This window comes from Salvelinus alpinus, chromosome 13, assembly GCF_045679555.1.
Source record: "Salvelinus alpinus chromosome 13, SLU_Salpinus.1, whole genome shotgun sequence".
NCBI classification, from domain to species: Eukaryota; Metazoa; Chordata; class Actinopteri; order Salmoniformes; family Salmonidae; genus Salvelinus; species Salvelinus alpinus.
This window is the reverse complement of record NC_092098.1, coordinates 21,112,871-21,129,422: the sequence shown is the minus strand read 5'-3', so window position 1 is coordinate 21,129,422 and position 16,552 is coordinate 21,112,871. Positions and strand designations below refer to the sequence as shown.

Here is a 16,552-nt window from a genome sequence, read left to right as displayed (position 1 = left end):
TTTTGTCTTGGCTGTTCCTTGTTTTTTTTCACCACAACTTGTTGCACAGGGAATGTTAATTACTCCTGCTACCTGTTAACACTGTCTCATCTGCAGTGTTTCCACTGGGGAGCATTTCCAGTGATAATGTTAAGAGGCTTGGTATGGAAGGCAAGGGCCACTCCCTGGTTTGGGCCTTGCCATGTGTGTAACACTGAAATGGTTGCTTTTTAATTAGTCCTGTCCCAGGGGAGTAGAGATGTGTTACTTGGTTTGTGGCGAGACATTCTAACCAACCTAACCTGTGTAGTCAGCCGAGAGCACATTACCACAGTGAGCCGTTCTTGACACTGAGCCCAAACAGCAGTCAGTGGACCTCACTGCCGTTCTCTCCTACCAAGCTCTTAGCCTCGATTAACCAGGGCGCTTGGATTTCCACCAATTTAATGTAACCTCACATTACGGACAATTACTGTCTGTCACTTTCACTAAAGAAACAATGGGAAACCTCAAGGTTAGTGTATTTGAAAAAACTTGGCAAAGAAAATATGTGAAACAATAGATTGAAATATGATGTAAAATGTGTCAAGAAGTAAGGTATGAATTTTGTAGTAGAATGTAGGTCAATTTAGTTTAATACTGCAATAATAAACTTAAATTGTAAATCTTCTTTCATACATTATTTGCAGCTCAAAGTGCTTTACAATGAGACTACAAATGATTTGAAAAGCAGTAAACAAAATGCATACAATGAAGAAAAATGACAGGAATGAATATGAACAGATTTACTAGAATAGAAAGCTATTATTACTGATGGTCTTGATAGTATCTTGCAATTTCATCTAGGGGTGGTCTTCATAGTAACATTACATTTTGTCTACTTATGTCTTCATAATGTTTATTCCTGTTAATTTCTCAGATTATAAGGCTATTTTGTCCTGTGTCATACCTTGATACTGCATGCTACTCACAAATTTCCTTTATGAATATCTTAATGTTCATCTGTAGACTACCCAGTGCAAACAAATGATTTAATAGTGATTTGTGTTTTGCAGTTTTATTATACATTTTTGTATTAATTTATGGTTTGGATTCAGAAATATCAAAGCAATGAACTCTCTGTGTCTCCTTGTGGTTTTAGCTAGAGCAATGGCAGGAGATGGTGAAGATGAAGAGGCGTGGATCGGTGCCATCCAGGATAGGAACATAATAAAGGTGTGTGGCCTGCTGAAGCCTGGCGACGGCATCATCCATCAGCTGGAGGCCCTCAACCTGTCCATCCACCTGGGCAACAATTTTGACTTCTCCCAGATCCATGAGGCTCTACTGGTCGCCATCGACATCCATCAACCCTGTGTGGTGAAGATGCTCCTCAACTGCCTGGACCAGGAGAAGAGCAACAAGATGGATGTGCAATCCTTCTCCCTGGCCATTTTCGACCACTCCATTGACGACTTGCAGTTTGCCCCGGCATGATCCCGCTGACCCTGGCCTGTCAGAAGGACCTGTATGAGATTGTCACCATGCTGACCTAGAAGGGCCACGTCATCCCACATTCACACAAGATCACCTGTGCCTGTCTAGAGTGCTGGAATGGGCGGCAGCATGACCTGCTGAAGTTCTACCTGTCTCAACACCTACCGTGGCATTGACAGTATGGCCTATCTGTCCATCACCTCATACAATGCCATGCTCAGTGCCTTCGGCCTCGGAAGGGAGATCCGTAAGCTTCCAAGAAGGAACCTGAGTTCAAGGTTAGATCCTGTTTGTGCTTATGCCGATATAGTCACTATGCACAAAGTATGTGGTGCATTACCCTGGAACTAATCTCTCTTGGACAGACTACGTAAAAATAAAGTATGCAAGATTTAAATTCTGGGTAAACCGAGATTACCCTGGAACAGGAATACAACCATACTGGGCAATGAATGTTTTAATTGTAACTATAACTTGTTACCATACTATTACCATGTTATTACCATTTTATTCCCTAATCTCATATGCCTTCGGAAAGTATTCAGACCCGTTGACCTTTTCCACATTTTGTTACGTTACAGCCTTATTCTGAAATATATATATTTTTAAATCCTCAGCAATCTACACACAATACCCCATAATGACAAAGTGAAAACAGGTTTTTAGAAATGTTTGCAAATGTATTAAAAAAATACCTTATTTACATAAATATTCAGACCCTTTGCTATGAGACTCAAAATTGAGCTCAGGTGCATCCTGTTTCCATTGATCATACTTGAGGTGTTTCTACAACTTGATTGGAGTCCAACTGCAGTAAATTCAATTGATTGGACATGATTTGGAAAGGCACACACCTGTCTATATATGGTTCCACGGTTGACAGTGCATGTTAGAGCAAAAACCAAGCAATGACGTTGAACAAATTGTTCGTAGAGCCCCGAGACAGGATTGTGTCGAGGCACAGATCTGGGGAAGGGTACCAAAAAATGTCTGCAGCATTCAACATAACCAAGAACACAGTGGCCTCCTTCATTCTTAAATGGAAGAAGTTTGGAACCACCAAGACTCTTCCTAGAGCTGGCCGCCCGGCCAAACTGAGCAATCGGAGAAGGGCCTTGTCAGGGAGGTGACCAAGAACCCGATGGTCACTCTGACAGAGCTCTAGGGTTCCTCTGTAACCATCTCTGCAGCACTCCACCAATCAGGCCTTAATGGTAGAGTGGCCAAATGGAAGCCACTCCTCAGTAAAAGGCACATGACAACCCACTTGGAGTTTGCCAAAAGGCACCTAAAGACTCTCAGACCATGAGAAACAAGATTCTCTGGTCTGATGAAACCAAGATTGAACTCTTTGGTCTGGAAACCTACCACCATCCCTACGGTGAAGCATGGTGGTGGCAGCATCATGCTGTAGGGAAGTTTTTCAGTGGCAGGGACTGGGAGATTAGTCAGGATCGAGGCAAAGATGGATGGAGCAAAGTACAGAGAGATCCTTGATGAAAACCTGCTCCAGAGGGCTCAGGACCTCAGACTGGGGCGACGGTTCACCTTCCAACAGGACAACGACCCTAAGCACACAGCCAAGACAATGCAGGAGTGGCTTCGCGACAAGTCCCTGAATGTCCTTGAGGGTCCAGCCAGAGCCCGTACTTGCACCCGATCGAACATCTCTGGAGAGACCTGAAAATAGCTGCACAGCAACGCTCCCCATCCACCCTGACAGAGCTTGAGAGGATCCGCAGAGAAGAATGGGAGAAATTCCCCAAATACAGGTGTGCCAAGCTTGTAGCGTCATACCCAAGAAGACTCAAGGCTGTAATCGCTGCCAAAGGTGCTTCAACAAAGTACTGAGTAAAGGGTCTGAATAGTTATGTAAATGTGATTTTTTTAATTTTCTTCTGTGGGTCATATGATTGAGTGTAGTCTGGCCCAGGAGTGTGAAGGTGAACGGAAAGGCTCTGGAGCAACAAACCGCCCTTGCTGTCTCTGCCTGGCCGGTTCTCCTCTCTCCACTGGGATTCTCTGCCTCTATTACAGGGGCTGAGTCACTGGCTTACTGGTGCTCAATCATGCCGTCCCTAGGAGGGGTGCATCAATTGAGTGGGTTGAGTCACTGATGTGATCTTCCTGTCTGGGTTGGCGCCCCCCCTTGGGTTGTACCGTGGCGGAGATCTTTGTGGGCTATACTCGGCCTTGTCTCAGGATGGTAAGTTGGTGGTTGAAGCTATCCCTCTAGTGGTGTGGGGGCTGTGCTTTGGCAAAGTGGGTGGGGTTATATCCTTCCTGTTTGGCCCTGTCCGGGGGTATCATCGGATGGGGCCACAGTGTCTCCTGACCCCTAATGTCTCAGCCTCCAGTATTTATGCTGCAGTAGTTTATGTGTCGGGGGGCTAAGTTTATGTATTGTAGTAAACACACAATGGGACACTGTTATCGTTTTGTTTTGATGTTCCATACAATTTAATGACCGTTTCCCAACTTGCTGTGTAATTTGTAGGGAACTTTGGATCTGCGTTCATTCAGATTGATGTTGGCCGGTCCTCTTGGCCCCTGGACCAGCCCTATATCACCCTGTTGCCAACAGCAACACTGATGAGTCCAGCAGAATCGCGACAGGGCACTGGGCTGACAAGAGTGAGAATGTTCAAGAAAGGTGAGACCAGATAGACTGGATGGATCTCAGCCCTATGACAATAGTAGGACTGATATGTCATGCAATATAGATGAAGGGAATGAGAATCAGTGTCCGAAGATGCTTCTTTAGTAACCCTCCTTTAGTCAAAACAATTGACCCCCCCCCCTCCAGGTGATTTCCTGTCAGAAGGTGCAGAGGACAGCTGGGACCGGGTGAGAGTAACCTGCACTCAGCCTTTTAACAAGCGCTCTCAGTTTGGCCTGTCCTTCCTGCGCATCCGCAGCCCCCTGGAGGAGAGCGAGGAGGGCTCCACACAGACTTGCAAAGAGAACCAGGGTCAGGTGTGTGTATAGACTGAGGGCTTGGCAGTGAACTCTTCAGAGAGAACAGTACAGTAAATTGCAGAGAACACCTCTGGGCCCGGTTTCCTGATAGCAGTAGACCTTGTTGCATCTTTCTTACAAAATCCAAAGATATAACATGCGTTTCCCAAAACACCATGCAGAGAGAACAATCGTTAAGTGCGTTGTTAGAGCGTGTGTTGATACTGATAGGATCAAAAGAAAGGGAGCGCTGCTCTCGGGTCAGCTTTCTCCACTCAAATCTTACCTTAACATTATAATTATTTCACAATACTTGACGACGGAATAGCTACTAGAAAGATATTACCACCTACGGCTGCAAATATCGAGGTGGCTTATTCTAATGCTTACCCTATAAAAATGCACTAAATCACCAATTTGTCACATCATTGCCCACATGTTAGACTACACATGAAATATATTGAGACTTACAGACAGTAGCCTACAAGTACCAGAATATAAACAAAATGATTGAACATGAGTCTGTAGTTTACTGTTTATATTTTCATTTGAAGTGTCTTTTTATACATCACTTGTTTGTATCAATTGCAAAGACATTGGGAACTTTGTATTGTAGTCAACTTTTTTCTGGTCATTGGTGGTCACAGAGAGACGGATAAACCACGTGATTCTATGTTTAGCGGAGATCTTCTCTGTATAAAGTGACATAGGAGGGCAAAAAGCATCTTAACAATGCACTTGGTTGTTCTAATAGTGGTCTGAGGCAGGTGTTACATCACAAGCGTTTTCAAGTTCAACGTTAATAACGATGGTTTTGGGAAACAGCTGAGGGATTTAACATTGCTCCTACGGAGGTCCTAACGATGAACTTAGCCTTAAGATGCTTTTGGGAAACTGGGCCCAGGTCTCTTGGTCCACCCACCCCTACGGGAGGTCAGCTCCCGCTCAGCCCAGTCAAAGCTCTCCTCTGTCCTGGCACCCCAATGGTGGAACCAGCTTCCCCCTGATGCTAGGACAGCAGAGTCCCTGCCCATCCTGCGAAAAAGTTTGAACCCTACCTCTTCAAATAGTATGTTAATTAAGACATCTGTCTTACCCCCACCCCCCCCACAAAGTATTGTTCTGGTTACAAGCATCTGCTAAATGACTGAATTATATTTAAAACAGATAAGAGTTGTAGATTTGTCTTATGGGGTTGTTCCATACGATTTCATTCACTTTTACCCTGTATTCAAGAGTATACTGTGTCTCAACCGATAACGGGCACAATACAAACACTTCAGATGTAAGGGTTTAAGCTACAACATTTGTGAAAATCTGATTTTAGGTGATTGAAATCATATGGAACGACCCTATGGTGATCGATTTGGACTGTTATGAGATGAATGTAAGTGTGTATAGTCTTAAGCAGTAAGGCACAAGGGGGTGTGATATATGGACAATATACCACAGCTAAAGGCTGTTATTATCCGTGACTCATCGCTGAGTGCCTGGACACAGCCCCTAGCCGTGGTATATTGGTCATATACCACAAACCCCCGAGGTGCCTTATTGCTATTATAAACTGGTTACCAACGTAATTAGAGCAGTAAAAATAAATGTTTTGTCATACCAGTAGTATGTCAGCCAATCAGCATTCAGGGCTTGAACAACCCAGTTTATAATTTGGGAATATACAAGAGATATGTATTATTGGTAAACATCAGAGGCCAGAAGTGTGTGCTTGTATTCTCACTCTCTCTCCTTTGACCTTCTCTCTATTCAGACAACCCCAGACAAATCGGCATCAGGCGTGAGAGAATGGCTGTCCAGCCCTGCTGTGCAGAGAACCTTCTTTGGGGGAATGAAAGGGTAAGTGGAGGAATTTTGAGTTCTGTATGAGGCACTGTCAAACAGATTAGACAGCATTGAATTAATAAATACTTTTACAGAAAATCACCTACACCTTGGTTTGTCTCCCTCTGCTGTCAGGGAGGGTGTGGTTCTGAGCCGGACAGCTCGTATGGTCCTCACAGCGTCCCAGGCTGCCAGGCGTTCCCTTCCCCTTCCTTCCACTTCCTTGTCTCCCAGTCACACATCATTCTCTGGCACTCAGAATACAGCAACCTCTTCCACTCCCACAGCCAAGCCAGATGCAACTACCCATATCCCCAACCAGGGAAAGCCAGGGGCTCATACAGCTACACCCAACAAAGGCAAGCCAGTTGGAAATATGGGAAATATACACCCTCACACAGGTAAACACCTCAGCTCTCAGAAATACCATGCATTTTGCTTGGTAATTTTTTTGGGCAACACTAAGCTTGACAAATGATTAGTTGTGATGTTTTTCAGCTTCAATGGCTTGTTTAAGCACAGTTTGCAGCTCCAAGGAAAATACTTCTCAAAGACACCTGAAGAGAAAACCAAACTCCAAAAGCAGGTATTCCTCTATACTCCACCCCATGGATCATTTTGGGAGGGTAAGCTTATCCTGGATCTGCACATAGGAGCAACTTCTAGCTCACAAGTATCTCTCAGCATGAATCTCTGTTCTTTACCTCCCTCCCAGGCAGAACCAGCTGAATGGCACCACCTCTAGTAAGCACGGAAAACCTGCAGTCAGTAAGAGGCCAATAGCTACTCTACAACACACTGCCACAGCCCCTTATCCTCACCCATCTCCAGAGCCTCAGGACACTGGTGACCTTGAGACCACATGCCCAATATGCGGAGGTGTGTTTGTTGGCTTCTTATTCTGTCTCTTCGTGGACTGTATGACATACTGTATATTGATTCACTGTTACAATCAACAGTAGTATTGACACCCGTTGTCTGTTCTTTCTCTATGCTGCAGTGTTCTTTACTGCAGAGTACCTGCCGCTCCACGCCGCCTCCTGCCAGCAGGTGGAGACCAGGAAGCTCCCTGGGGGGATTGTGACCCCTGTTCCCCGCCCCTTCCCTGTCTCTCCCGCCAGCCTAGAAGAGTCCATGGTGCCCTGCCCTCTCTGCTCCTTCAGGTTCCCTCTGTCCCACATCCAGATGCACGCCAGCACCTGTGGAGACCCCGTGGACCCCCATGTTATCTGGGTGGACTAGGAAAGAATGCATTGTATAGTAACACGTTTTTGCTTTTAATCAGTGGGCAGTGCAGCAAACGTGGATAATCTTTTGTTTTTAATATACTGTATGTATATTTGTATTTTACTGACTTGTTCTGTAGCTATATACCTGGAAAAATAACGAATCTCTCTCTGTCTACCTCTATTCCCCACTCTGCTCTGAGTGATTGGTTCTCTCCTGAGCTCATTGAAGGCGGTTTGTTCTTGCACTGTTTACACATGCTATGTGCTAATGATGACCTATAATATATTGTATACTATAAACAGCATCAATCATAGACTGTGTTCAGTACATATTTTTTCGGAAGTTATCACATAATTGAAATTATCAATTAAATTAACTGTGATTTATTTTGTCTTGGCTGTTCCTTGTTTTTTTTCACCACAACTTGTTGCACAGGGAATGTTAATTACTCCTGCTACCTGTTAACACTGTCTCATCTGCAGTGTTTCCACTGGGGAGCATTTCCAGTGATAATGTTAAGAGGCTTGGTATGGAAGGCAAGGGCCACTCCCTGGTTTGGGCCTTGCCATGTGTGTAACACTGAAATGGTTGCTTTTTAATTAGTCCTGTCCCAGGGGAGTAGAGATGTGTTACTTGGTTTGTGGCGAGACATTCTAACCAACCTAACCTGTGTAGTCAGCCGAGAGCACATTACCACAGTGAGCCGTTCTTGACACTGAGCCCAAACAGCAGTCAGTGGACCTCACTGCCGTTCTCTCCTACCAAGCTCTTAGCCTCGATTAACCAGGGCGCTTGGATTTCCACCAATTTAATGTAACCTCACATTACGGACAATTACTGTCTGTCACTTTCACTAAAGAAACAATGGGAAACCTCAAGGTTAGTGTATTTGAAAAAACTTGGCAAAGAAAATATGTGAAACAATAGATTGAAATATGATGTAAAATGTGTCAAGAAGTAAGGTATGAATTTTGTAGTAGAATGTAGGTCAATTTAGTTTAATACTGCAATAATAAACTTAAATTGTAAATCTTCTTTCATACATTATTTGCAGCTCAAAGTGCTTTACAATGAGACTACAAATGATTTGAAAAGCAGTAAACAAAATGCATACAATGAAGAAAAATGACAGGAATGAATATGAACAGATTTACTAGAATAGAAAGCTATTATTACTGATGGTCTTGATAGTATCTTGCAATTTCATCTAGGGGTGGTCTTCATAGTAACATTACATTTTGTCTACTTATGTCTTCATAATGTTTATTCCTGTTAATTTCTCAGATTATAAGGCTATTTTGTCCTGTGTCATACCTTGATACTGCATGCTACTCACAAATTTCCTTTATGAATATCTTAATGTTCATCTGTAGACTACCCAGTGCAAACAAATGATTTAATAGTGATTTGTGTTTTGCAGTTTTATTATAAATTTTTGTATTAATTTATGGTTTGGATTCAGAAATATCAAAGCAATGAACTCTCTGTGTCTCCTTGTGGTTTTAGCTAGAGCAATGGCAGGAGATGGTGAAGATGAAGAGGCGTGGATCGGTGCCATCCAGGATAGGAACATAATAAAGGTGTGTGGCCTGCTGAAGCCTGGCGACGGCATCATCCATCAGCTGGAGGCCCTCAACCTGTCCATCCACCTGGGCAACAATTTTGACTTCTCCCAGATCCATGAGGCTCTACTGGTCGCCATCGACATCCATCAACCCTGTGTGGTGAAGATGCTCCTCAACTGCCTGGACCAGGAGAAGAGCAACAAGATGGATGTGCAATCCTTCTCCCTGGCCATTTTCGACCACTCCATTGACGACTTGCAGTTTGCCCCGGCATGATCCCGCTGACCCTGGCCTGTCAGAAGGACCTGTATGAGATTGTCACCATGCTGACCTAGAAGGGCCACGTCATCCCACATTCACACAAGATCACCTGTGCCTGTCTAGAGTGCTGGAATGGGCGGCAGCATGACCTGCTGAAGTTCTACCTGTCTCAACACCTACCGTGGCATTGACAGTATGGCCTATCTGTCCATCACCTCATACAATGCCATGCTCAGTGCCTTCGGCCTCGGAAGGGAGATCCGTAAGCTTCCAAGAAGGAACCTGAGTTCAAGGTTAGATCCTGTTTGTGCTTATGCCGATATAGTCACTATGCACAAAGTATGTGGTGCATTACCCTGGAACTAATCTCTCTTGGACAGACTACGTAAAAATAAAGTATGCAAGATTTAAATTCTGGGTAAACCGAGATTACCCTGGAACAGGAATACAACCATACTGGGCAATGAATGTTTTAATTGTAACTATAACTTGTTACCATACTATTACCATGTTATTACCATTTTATTCCCTAATCTCATATGCCTTCGGAAAGTATTCAGACCCGTTGACCTTTTCCACATTTTGTTACGTTACAGCCTTATTCTGAAATATATATATTTTTAAATCCTCAGCAATCTACACACAATACCCCATAATGACAAAGTGAAAACAGGTTTTTAGAAATGTTTGCAAATGTATTAAAAAAATACCTTATTTACATAAATATTCAGACCCTTTGCTATGAGACTCAAAATTGAGCTCAGGTGCATCCTGTTTCCATTGATCATACTTGAGGTGTTTCTACAACTTGATTGGAGTCCAACTGCAGTAAATTCAATTGATTGGACATGATTTGGAAAGGCACACACCTGTCTATATATGGTTCCACGGTTGACAGTGCATGTTAGAGCAAAAACCAAGCAATGACGTTGAACAAATTGTTCGTAGAGCCCCGAGACAGGATTGTGTCGAGGCACAGATCTGGGGAAGGGTACCAAAAAATGTCTGCAGCATTCAACATAACCAAGAACACAGTGGCCTCCTTCATTCTTAAATGGAAGAAGTTTGGAACCACCAAGACTCTTCCTAGAGCTGGCCGCCCGGCCAAACTGAGCAATCGGAGAAGGGCCTTGTCAGGGAGGTGACCAAGAACCCGATGGTCACTCTGACAGAGCTCTAGGGTTCCTCTGTAACCATCTCTGCAGCACTCCACCAATCAGGCCTTAATGGTAGAGTGGCCAAATGGAAGCCACTCCTCAGTAAAAGGCACATGACAACCCACTTGGAGTTTGCCAAAAGGCACCTAAAGACTCTCAGACCATGAGAAACAAGATTCTCTGGTCTGATGAAACCAAGATTGAACTCTTTGGTCTGGAAACCTACCACCATCCCTACGGTGAAGCATGGTGGTGGCAGCATCATGCTGTAGGGAAGTTTTTCAGTGGCAGGGACTGGGAGATTAGTCAGGATCGAGGCAAAGATGGATGGAGCAAAGTACAGAGAGATCCTTGATGAAAACCTGCTCCAGAGGGCTCAGGACCTCAGACTGGGGCGACGGTTCACCTTCCAACAGGACAACGACCCTAAGCACACAGCCAAGACAATGCAGGAGTGGCTTCGCGACAAGTCCCTGAATGTCCTTGAGGGTCCAGCCAGAGCCCGTACTTGCACCCGATCGAACATCTCTGGAGAGACCTGAAAATAGCTGCACAGCAACGCTCCCCATCCACCCTGACAGAGCTTGAGAGGATCCGCAGAGAAGAATGGGAGAAATTCCCCAAATACAGGTGTGCCAAGCTTGTAGCGTCATACCCAAGAAGACTCAAGGCTGTAATCGCTGCCAAAGGTGCTTCAACAAAGTACTGAGTAAAGGGTCTGAATAGTTATGTAAATGTGATTTTTTTAATTTTCTTCTGTGGGTCATATGATTGAGTGTAGTCTGGCCCAGGAGTGTGAAGGTGAACGGAAAGGCTCTGGAGCAACAAACCGCCCTTGCTGTCTCTGCCTGGCCGGTTCTCCTCTCTCCACTGGGATTCTCTGCCTCTATTACAGGGGCTGAGTCACTGGCTTACTGGTGCTCAATCATGCCGTCCCTAGGAGGGGTGCATCAATTGAGTGGGTTGAGTCACTGATGTGATCTTCCTGTCTGGGTTGGCGCCCCCCCTTGGGTTGTACCGTGGCGGAGATCTTTGTGGGCTATACTCGGCCTTGTCTCAGGATGGTAAGTTGGTGGTTGAAGCTATCCCTCTAGTGGTGTGGGGGCTGTGCTTTGGCAAAGTGGGTGGGGTTATATCCTTCCTGTTTGGCCCTGTCCGGGGGTATCATCGGATGGGGCCACAGTGTCTCCTGACCCCTAATGTCTCAGCCTCCAGTATTTATGCTGCAGTAGTTTATGTGTCGGGGGGCTAAGTTTATGTATTGTAGTAAACACACAATGGGACACTGTTATCGTTTTGTTTTGATGTTCCATACAATTTAATGACCGTTTCCCAACTTGCTGTGTAATTTGTAGGGAACTTTGGATCTGCGTTCATTCAGATTGATGTTGGCCGGTCCTCTTGGCCCCTGGACCAGCCCTATATCACCCTGTTGCCAACAGCAACACTGATGAGTCCAGCAGAATCGCGACAGGGCACTGGGCTGACAGGAGTGAGAATGTTCAAGAAAGGTGAGACCAGATAGACTGGATGGATCTCAGCCCTATGACAATAGTAGGACTGATATGTCATGCAATATAGATGAAGGGAATGAGAATCAGTGTCCGAAGATGCTTCTTTAGTAACCCTCCTTTAGTCAAAACAATTGACCCCCCCCCCCTCCAGGTGATTTCCTGTCAGAAGGTGCAGAGGACAGCTGGGACCGGGTGAGAGTAACCTGCACTCAGCCTTTTAACAAGCGCTCTCAGTTTGGCCTGTCCTTCCTGCGCATCCGCAGCCCCCTGGAGGAGAGCGAGGAGGGCTCCACACAGACTTGCAAAGAGAACCAGGGTCAGGTGTGTGTATAGACTGAGGGCTTGGCAGTGAACTCTTCAGAGAGAACAGTACAGTAAATTGCAGAGAACACCTCTGGGCCCGGTTTCCTGATAGCAGTAGACCTTGTTGCATCTTTCTTACAAAATCCAAAGATATAACATGCGTTTCCCAAAACACCATGCAGAGAGAACAATCGTTAAGTGCGTTGTTAGAGCGTGTGTTGATACTGATAGGATCAAAAGAAAGGGAGCGCTGCTCTCGGGTCAGCTTTCTCCACTCAAATCTTACCTTAACATTATAATTATTTCACAATACTTGACGACGGAATAGCTACTAGAAAGATATTACCACCTACGGCTGCAAATATCGAGGTGGCTTATTCTAATGCTTACCCTATAAAAATGCACTAAATCACCAATTTGTCACATCATTGCCCACATGTTAGACTACACATGAAATATATTGAGACTTACAGACAGTAGCCTACAAGTACCAGAATATAAACAAAATGATTGAACATGAGTCTGTAGTTTACTGTTTATATTTTCATTTGAAGTGTCTTTTTATACATCACTTGTTTGTATCAATTGCAAAGACATTGGGAACTTTGTATTGTAGTCAACTTTTTTCTGGTCATTGGTGGTCACAGAGAGACGGATAAACCACGTGATTCTATGTTTAGCGGAGATCTTCTCTGTATAAAGTGACATAGGAGGGCAAAAAGCATCTTAACAATGCACTTGGTTGTTCTAATAGTGGTCTGAGGCAGGTGTTACATCACAAGCGTTTTCAAGTTCAACGTTAATAACGATGGTTTTGGGAAACAGCTGAGGGATTTAACATTGCTCCTACGGAGGTCCTAACGATGAACTTAGCCTTAAGATGCTTTTGGGAAACTGGGCCCAGGTCTCTTGGTCCACCCACCCCTACGGGAGGTCAGCTCCCGCTCAGCCCAGTCAAAGCTCTCCTCTGTCCTGGCACCCCAATGGTGGAACCAGCTTCCCCCTGATGCTAGGACAGCAGAGTCCCTGCCCATCCTGCGAAAAAGTTTGAACCCTACCTCTTCAAATAGTATGTTAATTAAGACATCTGTCTTACCCCCACCCCCCCCACAAAGTATTGTTCTGGTTACAAGCATCTGCTAAATGACTGAATTATATTTAAAACAGATAAGAGTTGTAGATTTGTCTTATGGGGTTGTTCCATACGATTTCATTCACTTTTACCCTGTATTCAAGAGTATACTGTGTCTCAACCGATAACGGGCACAATACAAACACTTCAGATGTAAGGGTTTAAGCTACAACATTTGTGAAAATCTGATTTTAGGTGATTGAAATCATATGGAACGACCCTATGGTGATCGATTTGGACTGTTATGAGATGAATGTAAGTGTGTATAGTCTTAAGCAGTAAGGCACAAGGGGGTGTGATATATGGACAATATACCACAGCTAAAGGCTGTTATTATCCGTGACTCATCGCTGAGTGCCTGGACACAGCCCCTAGCCGTGGTATATTGGTCATATACCACAAACCCCCGAGGTGCCTTATTGCTATTATAAACTGGTTACCAACGTAATTAGAGCAGTAAAAATAAATGTTTTGTCATACCAGTAGTATGTCAGCCAATCAGCATTCAGGGCTTGAACAACCCAGTTTATAATTTGGGAATATACAAGAGATATGTATTATTGGTAAACATCAGAGGCCAGAAGTGTGTGCTTGTATTCTCACTCTCTCTCCTTTGACCTTCTCTCTATTCAGACAACCCCAGACAAATCGGCATCAGGCGTGAGAGAATGGCTGTCCAGCCCTGCTGTGCAGAGAACCTTCTTTGGGGGAATGAAAGGGTAAGTGGAGGAATTTTGAGTTCTGTATGAGGCACTGTCAAACAGATTAGACAGCATTGAATTAATAAATACTTTTACAGAAAATCACCTACACCTTGGTTTGTCTCCCTCTGCTGTCAGGGAGGGTGTGGTTCTGAGCCGGACAGCTCGTATGGTCCTCACAGCGTCCCAGGCTGCCAGGCGTTCCCTTCCCCTTCCTTCCACTTCCTTGTCTCCCAGTCACACATCATTCTCTGGCACTCAGAATACAGCAACCTCTTCCACTCCCACAGCCAAGCCAGATGCAACTACCCATATCCCCAACCAGGGAAAGCCAGGGGCTCATACAGCTACACCCAACAAAGGCAAGCCAGTTGGAAATATGGGAAATATACACCCTCACACAGGTAAACACCTCAGCTCTCAGAAATACCATGCATTTTGCTTGGTAATTTTTTTGGGCAACACTAAGCTTGACAAATGATTAGTTGTGATGTTTTTCAGCTTCAATGGCTTGTTTAAGCACAGTTTGCAGCTCCAAGGAAAATACTTCTCAAAGACACCTGAAGAGAAAACCAAACTCCAAAAGCAGGTATTCCTCTATACTCCACCCCATGGATCATTTTGGGAGGGTAAGCTTATCCTGGATCTGCACATAGGAGCAACTTCTAGCTCACAAGTATCTCTCAGCATGAATCTCTGTTCTTTACCTCCCTCCCAGGCAGAACCAGCTGAATGGCACCACCTCTAGTAAGCACGGAAAACCTGCAGTCAGTAAGAGGCCAATAGCTACTCTACAACACACTGCCACAGCCCCTTATCCTCACCCATCTCCAGAGCCTCAGGACACTGGTGACCTTGAGACCACATGCCCAATATGCGGAGGTGTGTTTGTTGGCTTCTTATTCTGTCTCTTCGTGGACTGTATGACATACTGTATATTGATTCACTGTTACAATCAACAGTAGTATTGACACCCGTTGTCTGTTCTTTCTCTATGCTGCAGTGTTCTTTACTGCAGAGTACCTGCCGCTCCACGCCGCCTCCTGCCAGCAGGTGGAGACCAGGAAGCTCCCTGGGGGGATTGTGACCCCTGTTCCCCGCCCCTTCCCTGTCTCTCCCGCCAGCCTAGAAGAGTCCATGGTGCCCTGCCCTCTCTGCTCCTTCAGGTTCCCTCTGTCCCACATCCAGATGCACGCCAGCACCTGTGGAGACCCCGTGGACCCCCATGTTATCTGGGTGGACTAGGAAAGAATGCATTGTATAGTAACACGTTTTTGCTTTTAATCAGTGGGCAGTGCAGCAAACGTGGATAATCTTTTGTTTTTAATATACTGTATGTATATTTGTATTTTACTGACTTGTTCTGTAGCTATATACCTGGAAAAATAACGAATCTCTCTCTGTCTACCTCTATTCCCCACTCTGCTCTGAGTGATTGGTTCTCTCCTGAGCTCATTGAAGGCGGTTTGTTCTTGCACTGTTTACACATGCTATGTGCTAATGATGACCTATAATATATTGTATACTATAAACAGCATCAATCATAGACTGTGTTCAGTACATATTTTTTCGGAAGTTATCACATAATTGAAATTATCAATTAAATTAACTGTGATTTATTTTGTCTTGGCTGTTCCTTGTTTTTTTTCACCACAACTTGTTGCACAGGGAATGTTAATTACTCCTGCTACCTGTTAACACTGTCTCATCTGCAGTGTTTCCACTGGGGAGCATTTCCAGTGATAATGTTAAGAGGCTTGGTATGGAAGGCAAGGGCCACTCCCTGGTTTGGGCCTTGCCATGTGTGTAACACTGAAATGGTTGCTTTTTAATTAGTCCTGTCCCAGGGGAGTAGAGATGTGTTACTTGGTTTGTGGCGAGACATTCTAACCAACCTAACCTGTGTAGTCAGCCGAGAGCACATTACCACAGTGAGCCGTTCTTGACACTGAGCCCAAACAGCAGTCAGTGGACCTCACTGCCGTTCTCTCCTACCAAGCTCTTAGCCTCGATTAACCAGGGCGCTTGGATTTCCACCAATTTAATGTAACCTCACATTACGGACAATTACTGTCTGTCACTTTCACTAAAGAAACAATGGGAAACCTCAAGGTTAGTGTATTTGAAAAAACTTGGCAAAGAAAATATGTGAAACAATAGATTGAAATATGATGTAAAATGTGTCAAGAAGTAAGGTATGAATTTTGTAGTAGAATGTAGGTCAATTTAGTTTAATACTGCAATAATAAACTTAAATTGTAAATCTTCTTTCATACATTATTTGCAGCTCAAAGTGCTTTACAATGAGACTACAAATGATTTGAAAAGCAGTAAACAAAATGCATACAATGAAGAAAAATGACAGGAATGAATATGAACAGATTTACTAGAATAGAAAGCTATTATTACTGATGGTCTTGATAGTATCTTGCAATTTCAT

General features: G+C 44.4%; 4 protein-coding genes across 4 annotated transcripts; all 4 read left to right on the top strand.

The window, feature by feature from the left end:
• Positions 1–1,128: 1,128 nt before the first annotated feature.
• On the top strand, positions 1,129–2,790 carry LOC139536710 (short transient receptor potential channel 2-like). The gene has a single exon (XM_071337315.1). The coding sequence runs from the start codon at positions 1,129–1,131 to the stop codon at positions 1,453–1,455; it is 327 nt and encodes a 108-aa protein (XP_071193416.1). The 3' UTR covers positions 1,456–2,790.
• A 1,145-nt stretch (positions 2,791–3,935) lies between these two features.
• On the top strand, positions 3,936–7,871 carry LOC139537375 (short transient receptor potential channel 2-like). The gene is made up of 7 exons (XM_071338609.1): positions 3,936–4,108; positions 4,262–4,431; positions 6,179–6,264; positions 6,385–6,650; positions 6,748–6,835; positions 6,965–7,128; positions 7,250–7,871. The coding sequence occupies exons 1-7, from the start codon at positions 4,048–4,050 to the stop codon at positions 7,489–7,491; spliced, it is 1,077 nt and encodes a 358-aa protein (XP_071194710.1). The 5' UTR covers positions 3,936–4,047; the 3' UTR covers positions 7,492–7,871.
• A 1,122-nt stretch (positions 7,872–8,993) lies between these two features.
• Positions 8,994–10,655, top strand: LOC139536709 (short transient receptor potential channel 2-like). Its single transcript, XM_071337314.1, has one exon. The coding sequence runs from the start codon at positions 8,994–8,996 to the stop codon at positions 9,318–9,320; it is 327 nt and encodes a 108-aa protein (XP_071193415.1). The 3' UTR covers positions 9,321–10,655.
• Positions 10,656–11,796: 1,141 nt separating this feature from the next.
• On the top strand, positions 11,797–15,737 carry LOC139537374 (short transient receptor potential channel 2-like). The gene is made up of 7 exons (XM_071338608.1): positions 11,797–11,973; positions 12,128–12,297; positions 14,045–14,130; positions 14,251–14,516; positions 14,614–14,701; positions 14,831–14,994; positions 15,116–15,737. The coding sequence occupies exons 1-7, from the start codon at positions 11,913–11,915 to the stop codon at positions 15,355–15,357; spliced, it is 1,077 nt and encodes a 358-aa protein (XP_071194709.1). The 5' UTR covers positions 11,797–11,912; the 3' UTR covers positions 15,358–15,737.
• The last annotated feature ends 815 nt before the right edge of the window (positions 15,738–16,552 follow it).

Coding starts and splice junctions, on each gene's coding strand:
- LOC139536710 (XM_071337315.1), top strand. CDS start 1,129: ATGGCAGGAGATGGTGAAGATGAAGAGGCGTGGATCGGTGCCATCCAG.
- LOC139537375 (XM_071338609.1), top strand. CDS start 4,048: ATGAGTCCAGCAGAATCGCGACAGGGCACTGGGCTGACAAGAGTGAGA. Junction 4,109..4,261: donor AGTGAGAATGTTCAAGAAAG/GTGAGACCAGAT, acceptor CCCCCCCTCCAG/GTGATTTCCTGTCAGAAGGT. Junction 4,432..6,178: donor GCAAAGAGAACCAGGGTCAG/GTGTGTGTATAG, acceptor CTCTCTATTCAG/ACAACCCCAGACAAATCGGC.
- LOC139536709 (XM_071337314.1), top strand. CDS start 8,994: ATGGCAGGAGATGGTGAAGATGAAGAGGCGTGGATCGGTGCCATCCAG.
- LOC139537374 (XM_071338608.1), top strand. CDS start 11,913: ATGAGTCCAGCAGAATCGCGACAGGGCACTGGGCTGACAGGAGTGAGA. Junction 14,131..14,250: donor TTCTTTGGGGGAATGAAAGG/GTAAGTGGAGGA, acceptor CTCTGCTGTCAG/GGAGGGTGTGGTTCTGAGCC. Junction 14,517..14,613: donor AAATATACACCCTCACACAG/GTAAACACCTCA, acceptor GATGTTTTTCAG/CTTCAATGGCTTGTTTAAGC.